Raw genomic sequence first — 9,699 nt, forward strand, 5'->3', positions numbered from 1 at the left:
TAATTATTATCAAACTAATATGATATATTAGTAATATTTTTTTTAATTAAAAAATAGATCTGCAATAATATATACAATTTATGGATAATTTGTATGATTTATTTGATCAAAATATAGTATTGGAAACATTGGATATTTAGAAAATTGATAATATTATTACAATTAAGCAAAATATTGATATTATTTCAATTTATATAACTTAAAATATTTTATTAATAAAGTCAACGTAAATAACATAAACTTAAAACATTTCATTAGTGTATAAAAATTGAAAACTTTATATTTCTTTAATAAATAATTTTTAAAAATTAGCATAATCTACTGTACATCTACTGTATATATAAAATATTTTAAAACTAATTATGTACTAATAATTTAATAAGTAAAAGAAATTACAGGTACTTATAATGTTGTATTGATTAGCATAGAAAATAAATTATTGAATTGTTTTATATTATATTTTACAGCATATGTTACTAAATATTATACATAATTGATAATAAATACAATAAATTAAACGTATTTAAAATAAACTGTAGTTAAATAGTATATAATTTTATCTAAACTATTGAATCGTATTATTAATACAAATGTTGATAAATTTAACGTATGATATGATAGTGTATTAACATTTGAAACAAATGTATTGAATTTGTTTGACGGACACCACTATAGCGACACTTAACGTTAGTTAGTATACAACTCAAGACATTATAATTGGTTTTACAGTAGAGTTATATTGTTTTGGATATGAGATGTCATTAGTTGTAATACATATTCATTGTTATTAATAGTAATAATAATAATATAATAATAGTATATATTTGTTGCGATTAGAGTCCAAACATAACATACCGTAACATAAGTTCAATAAATGTTTGCAATTATTATTGAAAAAACAAATTGATTTGTCATTTGATTAAACTGTTTATTGAATTAGTAATGTTGTCATCAATTGTGTCGCCAATTGTTTATCTAAACTAAGGTAAAGACCAGTTGTTGATCACATCATTTGAGAGCAACTATTGTGTGATTACTTGTAATACAATTGGATTGAAGTGCGTCTGAATGGTTGGTCACCACAATGTGATAATCAGGTTTGTTATGTCCAACAAAAAAGACTACATTTAGCTATTTATATGACTTTGACATGACTTGTGACCACAGAAGACCTGATGAGCACATGTTTGATGTGAAGAGATCCGTTGAGCAGAATGTCTTACGTGAAGACCCGATCGGAAGACCACAAGAACAACAAAGAGAATAGCAATACGACCGATGGTTTGGCCGTCGATATGGTCTACAATTACAGACACAACAACTCGTCATATAATTCACGATCATTTGTTTCAACGCAGCGAAGAAATGGTCAACAAAATGACGACAACAAACATAGCAACAACTCTTACGCCAATAACAGACACACGAATAACTTGGAAGGAATTCCACTCCAGAAGTCGAGCGTTTCAGCGACAGTTCAATCGGATCTGCGGTTACTTCGCAATAGTTTGCGACAGTTTGAGACCGGAGAGAAGCGATTGTGGCCAAAGTATTTGCAGGATTTGACACAACTGTTCCAAACTAATACCTTTCCGCGCGCTGTCATTGAAAAGCCCGGACGGTATGATTAAATAAATATATTTATTGTTAATATTAGACGACATTATGTTTTGTTTATACTCAGTGTTATCGATGATGTCACCCGACAACTGACCAGAATATTGACCACTAAATTGTTTACCGATATTATTAAGGAAATTATTGAATGTATGGCTGCGTTTAGCGCTTGTCTTAGTCATCATTTAAGAGAGTTTTTTAATTGGATGTTTGATTTATACAATTCATCCATTACTGATGAAACCAGAATTGTTTTGCTGAAGAGTTTACTCAAAATGATTGAAAACAAAAGCAAAGGATTGAATGAAAACATGGGTTCACTTCTAAACAAATTGAAAGATGCTTTAGAAGAAGCAGAAAATATTGAACTTTTATTAACCGTAACTGAAGTGATATTAATGGCCGCTAAAAATTACCCGAATCTACTGCAACAACATTTTCGAGATGTCGTCGATATATTGATTGGTTGGCTTTTAGACTCAACTCAATGTCACAATCAAGTTATGACAAAACCATTAGAAAATGCTTTGATATCATTGAAGCAATTTTGGAGATATGATATGGAGTTTTCAGTTACACTTTTAGGACAATTTATTGAAGACTTTGAACGTTTTTATCAAGAATTGATTGACGAAAATAAAGATGTTTTAATTCAACCCAAAAGCCAATTAAATCCCAATCGTCGCTCAACTAATGAGAACTTATCATCCGATGCCAAAGTCTTGAAGATGGCTTCACTCATCAATATTTACGTAACTGTTTTGAAGAGTTTAGAAAGATTTAAATCACATGATTTAAATCAAACAATTACATGGGATTTCTTGAGTGATGGTCTTAAAAAAATAATGAATTGCGTTAATTCTATCATTTGTATTAAAACTTCTGAAGATCTAGTGATCGCAACTAATCATTGCTCGAGACTTACATTGGAATCGGTTGATGTTATATCTCCTCAATCTAAACAATTGCTAACTGTTTTAAAGCCACAATTACTTGAATATGTGGAAAAAGTACAGCAATTATTTGATTTTGCGAGTAATGAATATATAATCAGTACTTTAGACTTAATGAAAACAGTTGTCAAGAGTCTGAATACAGATTTGGACACCGATTTTGTAACCAAAGTGTTTATTGTTGGCTCTCAGACACACAAATTGCGATTTATTCCATCAAATAAAGTACAGAAAAGTCTATTTTCATTGCATCACTCAATCCTATCCATTAAAAGTGTTCCCATTCTTGAAGAATCTTATCGATGCTTATTATCAAACATGAGTTTTGCACTTTCGATACTTTTTGATACAAAAGTTGTTGTTTTGGCCGATGATTTAACCGAAGATTTTAAAAGCTATAATGTTTACACCGAAGAGGAAGCAATACATTTGTTACAGTCGTGTTTGGTTTCATTGAGTGAAATCGCAAACACCAAACACTCACTTATTATAATTTGGGCGCTAAGACCAACACTAATTGATTTAGTACTCAATATTATTAACAACTGGAATGAGATCCTATCGACCAAATACAAGACAATTCATTATTGTTTACTTTATATGTTATACTCTTATAGCACAAAACATATGCATTTTATATCAAATAGTAGTCTTATAGTCAATTCCCCCAATTCTGGTCAGACATCAACTTCAAGTCAAATAACTGGTATGTTATTCAATACATCAATGACTCACCACAGTGTCAACAATTTGTCAAATATTCTTAAATTATTGAATATTGTACTTAAACTAAAGTCATTGTCACCAGAAGTTTCAGTTCTTTGTATTGATTGGATTCATGAGATCATTAAGAATTCCCACTTACATCTCAATACATTCAGTACAGCTAAAGAAATTATTGACGTAATAGAAACCATTTCAGACATGACTTTCTCTAACAATAAAACTGTTTGTCTGAAGAGTGCAAAAATTATTGAAACAGTTGTGAAGTTATTTCCAAATATTGTTTTGCCGAATGCTTTTAATAAATATCAGAAGTCATGTCTTATAAAGATTGGACACATCGATGAAGACATTAATAAAGAATACATTAATCTATTGGCTATTCTTCCCACTGCTATTAAGACTCAAGATATTCATATGTCTTCATTTTCAGATATTTTATGTCGAAGAGATAGTTATCTGTATCCCGAAGACATTCGATTGTCTATTTTGGCTCTCATCCAAAGGGAACCTTCGACTTCGTTTACATCAAATTGTTTCCGATCCGTTGTCTCTTTTATTCTCGACAATAGTTATTCAGAAAACAATAATTGGTTAAGACGTTGGTTTAATACATGTCTTAGTGATGACAATCCAATTAAATGTTCGCAATCACTGACAAAATATCAAAGCATTTCAAATACAATAAATACAACTCAAGTATTTGATAGTTATAAAAGTTGCCAAATATATTGGTCGGTTTGGGAAGTGGTTCAGTATTGTATATTCAACCGTTTGAGGACACCATTAGGCAAACCTCAGGACACATTCACAAAGATTGAAGCGACTATTAAACGACGAGTCGTACAACTTCAGGGCACTATTGATGACTCTAATACATCGATTGAAGTGAACTCAATTCAAGTGAGAATGTTATTGCTTTTGATGGAAAATATCGAGAAATTGGTCTACAATGCAATTGATGGTAACTCTAGTCGACTCTATACAACACCGAAAAGTGCCAAATCGTTTTTCAGGACTAATAAAGCTACCTGTGCTGAATGGATTACTAGGAATCGTATGTCTGTTATGTTAATTGCACTCAAATGTGCTGAACCCGCAACTGTTGTACGTCACGGACAAGAATTACTTAGAGAACTGATTCAATCGAAAAAACAAACAAACAAAGACTTGGAATTAATTTTAATTATAATAATTGAAGCCCTCATCCAATTGGAAGCGGCAGATGCTGTCATGGGTTACTATATTTGGGCTAAACAAACACTTGGACTTAAATATTCGTGGATTAAAGCAGCCGCTGAAGAGGCCAGTGGTCACTATGAGAATGCTTTGGATCAATTGGATGTAATTCAGAGCGAAAATTTGCATTCAAATGACAATGAGAACGGTGTTGTCGATAAAGATATGTCATCCAATAAAACTGATTTTTTAAACAACCGTTTGGTTCAATGTTATCTAAATGTCGGTCGATTTGAGGAAGCAATTAATTGGAGTAAACAAACACAGAAAACATCGGCTAATAATCTCTTCAACAATAATATTGATTTTAAATATCTTTACGCTATGTCTGAGTTTCCCAATCAAGTGAATGATGAACCAAATGAACGAAATAATACTTTGACAAATGAGACAAAACATGTTTTATGGGATAGAAATGCAATGTATTATAAATCGCAGTCAAAGCTCTTTGAATTATGTGTCTCTCATTTTAAGGATCCATCAAATAATATTAATAAACAACTGGAAGAGCTCATTGATAATAACATAAATCCATTGGTTAAGATACCAATACTGTGTGGTCCGAGCCCTGAGTTTTCAATGATAACTGTTTTGCATAGAAACGCAATTGCTTTGAAATCAATTACCGGTACTAATAATAATTATAAGATATTAAAGAATATATTACCATTGAATCCAATGACAGGATTCACATCAACTAATGCCAGTGTTTTAGTTAATGCTATGATTTGGGCCAATATTTATAACAATTTAGCTCAAAACACGACAATTACAACAACAACTAATTCATTCAATAATTCATTTAATGAATTGAATTATATTTGTGCAAAAACTGCACGAAAACAACAAAATTTGAAACTTTCACAAATACTTCTATTGAAATACGCGGCCAATACTTGTGGTCTAGAATTAGCCAAACATTATATTAAAGGAGAAGCGATGAACAATATATCGCTAAAAGTAAATGATTTATCGCCAATAATTAAAGTCATCAAAGAAGCCATCAATCAAAAGAGTAGATCCGAAAATTTGATTAATTTTGAATTAGAAGCGGCAAAACTTATGTATAGTTTTGGTAACTCGAGAGCTGCCATCGATACACTCCTTAGTTCAACTTCACAATTGCTACTCAAGTGTGACGACAAGCACAGTGACCAATACATGGAAACTATGTCTCGAGCGCTGTTAACTTTGGTCAAGTATTTACAATTAGATACCAAATATATCGAACAGTTAAATATATCACATCCCACTCTTACTTTACTACTTCATCGATTTAATGACCTCATTGATTGTGAACAAGTATTGGGACCGTTAGATACATTGGTCGGAAAATTATTATTGTTTAGTGTAAGCAATTATCCAGATTTAGCTAAGTCTTGGTATGCATTGGGCGCCTGGAGTTACCGATGGGGTCGCAAATTGAGTGATTTAGAAGAAGACAAACTCGAACACAGAAGTATTACTAAAGAAGAGAACGCTTACGCCCTCTACAAACTGTCCGCCACTTCTTATTTTAAGTTTTTGCATATAAGTGGACACAATAGCTGTGAATCAGTTAACGCAACTCTTAGATTATTACGGCTTATATTAAAACACGCAAATGAAATGCGAGAGATTCTTGAGGTTGGCCTCTCTCAGACACCAACCGAGCCGTGGAAGAACATTATTCTTCAATTGTTTTCACGACTTAACCATCCGGAGCATTATGTTCGCCAAAGCATTAGTGATCTTTTATCAAGAATAGGTAGTGATTGTCACCATCTAATTGTTTTTCCTGCTGTTGCCGGATCTTTAACAAACAAAAAGGAAGAATTTGTATTTGATTCAGTTCCCGGAAAGACTTTTGGTTTCAATGAAAGTTTTGATGACGACTTTGATGTCGATGCTGTCATCAACGAACAAGAAGAAGAGTCAGCACTAATGCAGAACTGCTACGCGGCTCTCGTCGAGACTTTGAGTCAACAGAACCCCCAATTAATATCACAAACTAAAGCATTTGTTTATGAGTTGCGACGAATCACTGTCTTATGGGATGAATTATGGATCGGAACTCTTATGAATCATTTGGGAGAACTTAAGAAACAAATTACTTCTTTTGAGACAGAAGTCGACAAAATAAAGGGAAACCATATGTTGAACGACGAAGAAAAAGCTTATATTATTCGAGAAAAACACAACATTTTTTTTAGACGAGTCATATATTTCTTAGAGTTGACGCAATTGATTACTGGAGAAACACCAGAAACACCCCATGAAGCGTGGTTTCAGAGATCTTTCGGTAAATCGATTGCCGATACCATTAAATTATTGCAATCACCTGCAGATCCTTCACAACCTCAACAAAATTTAGTTGTTTATCAACAGTTGTTACAAATGATTCAAAAGAAAGCAATGATGGCCTCAAATGGTCGCTCACAGCTTATTATGGATAATATTAGTCCAATTTTAGCGTCACTCGAGAACACTGTAATACCGATGCCGGGACTTAATGTTCACTCGACTACATCTGGAACTACAATAACAATACAACGGGTCTCCCGAACGGTGACCACTTTGCACACTAAAACTAAACCTAAGAAAATTGTTTTCTTTGGTTCCGATGGCAAAGCACACGCCTATCTGTTTAAAGGACACGAAGACTTGCATTTAGACGAACGTATTATGCAATTCCTTGCAATTGTCAACAAAATGATTGTTAAATATCACAGCAATAAACAAGAAAATGTTTATTATAGAGCTCGACATTATTCAGTGACTCCATTAGGCAATAAATCTGGACTAATTCAATGGGTAGATAGTGGACAAGCACTCTATGGTTTTTACAAGAAATGGATACTCAATCGAGATGTATCACCCAATAAAATGAATGCAAATCAAAATCAGAACCAAAATGGCGCCAATGATGCTGTTTATAAGCCTTCGGACATATTTAACCGAAAGTTGATTTCAAAAGGAATTGTTTCGACGACAAGAAGTGAGTGGCCATCAAAAGTATTGGTTCAGGTTTTACAAGAATTAATGAAAGAGACGCCAATTGATCTAATATCGAAAGAGTTGTGGTGTGCATCAGTTAATTCGTATGATTACTGGCGACTCACTCAGACATTCACTTATTCAAACGCATTGATGTCAATAATTGGATATATTATTGGTTTGGGTGACAGACATCTCGACAATATATTGCTTGACTTAAATACTGGAGAAGTGATTCACATTGATTACAATATATGCTTTGAAAAGGGAAAGACACTTCGCGTACCAGAGAAGGTGTCCTGTCGTTTGACGCAAAACATTGTTAACGCATTCGGTATAACTGGAATTGAGGGCACTTTTCGTATGTCTTGTGAAAACATACTTCGAGTTCTTCGCAAAGGAAAAGAGACGCTTTTGACTTTATTGGAAGCATTTGTTTACGACCCGCTAATTGATTGGACGCCTGAACATGAGGAAGGATATACTGGTGCCATATATGGAGGCGCACGCATTGCAGAGTTGGCCAATGAAGGGAAACTTATTTCAAAACATCAGATGGAGAAAGAAAACGCTGAAGCGATTGTCAGATTGAATGCTAAGATTAAACAAATTGAGAGACAAAATAATTGGCCTAAAATTTCCGATGATATGTCAATGGTTGAAATTGAACCCAAAATGGACACTTTAGAAGATATTACATTAAATGATACCGCTATTGTCAGCGCTTCCAGATTTGGCAACGTTTCTAATTCTATTGAAAATGAAAAGTCAAAGAAATTGTCAAACAATAAAACATCTTCTTCTGTTAAACGTAATACTTATGCGACAAATGTGTGGAAAAAAGTTAAAATGAAGGTTTGATATCAAAATATGTTTTTGTAATTATAGTTTTCATTTAAATTATTTTTTGTTTGTTTATACATTGTTTAGTTGGACGGTAGAGATCCGGATCAGAACAAGAAATTTAGTGTCATTGAACAGGTCAACAATGTGTTGAAAGATGCCATGGATATAGAAAACTTGGCGCTTATGTATGAAGGCTGGACCAGGTATTTGTCAAATTAAATTTGTATTATAATATATGATTATAATTATTGTTTTTTATTTTATAACAAAAATAGTTGGGTTTGAATGACACTAATAAAACAAATTTGGGTTAAAGCTGTTAAACAAAACAAAATCCAGAATATATAATCTGGTTTACCAAACGACCAAAATATAAACATCTGGTTCCGGACCTATCGGTTCAATCCAAACGACTCTACAAATGAATCGGAAACCATTTGGTCGGATCTAAAAAAATCCACATTAAAAACAATATCCAAAATTCTCTAATCGCATAACAAAATGGTTAATCCAGTTGAGGGAACCAACCAAATGGATGATCAGTCGATAGATTGGATCGTTCTCTCCTTATAACAGATTTAATTGTATATCATTTCATTTGAACACTAAAATTCTTGTCCACAAAAAAAGATTTGTGTTTATTAGACCCAAAAATTTGTTAACACACAAACAATTACTGATTGCTTTTTTCAATTTTTTGTTGTTTTATAAATTTTTTTCTTTCCTTTCATTATTATTATTTTTATTATTATTATTTTCATTAATTGATTCATTTTTTACATTTTAAAAGACAACTTATTATTTTACATAAATTTAGATTTTGGCTTAAAAATGCCAAACATTGCGGATATTTACCGCAATTGTATTACATTTAACAACAAATCTGTTCAATTTCTTGAAAGTAATGTATTGAATACAATAATTAAAATTTTATGTAATCAATGGAATAATTGGCATTAAATAAAGTTTTAAATCTATTTTTTCTTGTTTTATTCAATTTATAATAAAATGTTTTGTTATATAATTTGCCAAAAATATGATAGATTTTTAAATATTTTTTTGTTTGGTAATAATTATTATACTTTGAAAATATTTGACTTTTATTTATACATTATTTATATAACTATTATTTATTTATAAATAGAAATATGAAATATTTTAAATTTCTAATAATTAAGAGTTGTTGTAAAGCACACGAAAGTAAAAAAAATCAAAATTGTTAAAAACATCTTTGTTTATAACTTGTTTAGATTTTCCACAAATTTTATCAAATTTAAAAAATTATTTATAACTTTAAAGTTGAATTAAGCAAAATTTCTTCAAAGTGATATCATATCTTAATTCA

General features: G+C 31.6%; 1 protein-coding gene across 1 annotated transcript; it reads left to right on the forward strand.

Moving 5' to 3' along the window:
* Positions 1-821: 821 nt before the first annotated feature.
* LOC128962027 (serine/threonine-protein kinase SMG1-like) lies at positions 822-9,107 on the forward strand. Its single transcript, XM_054308343.1, has 5 exons — positions 822-1,097; positions 1,168-1,621; positions 1,685-8,363; positions 8,439-8,557; positions 8,630-9,107. The coding sequence occupies exons 2-5, from the start codon at positions 1,215-1,217 to the stop codon at positions 8,637-8,639; spliced, it is 7,215 nt and encodes a 2,404-aa protein (XP_054164318.1). The 5' UTR covers positions 822-1,097; positions 1,168-1,214; the 3' UTR covers positions 8,640-9,107.
* The last annotated feature ends 592 nt before the right edge of the window (positions 9,108-9,699 follow it).

This window comes from Oppia nitens, unplaced genomic scaffold (genome assembly GCF_028296485.1).
Source record: "Oppia nitens isolate AA-2021 unplaced genomic scaffold, nextdenovo-longstitch-racon4-pilon3 scaffold6_pilon_pilon_pilon, whole genome shotgun sequence".
Lineage (NCBI taxonomy): Eukaryota > Metazoa > Arthropoda > Arachnida > Sarcoptiformes > Oppiidae > Oppia > Oppia nitens.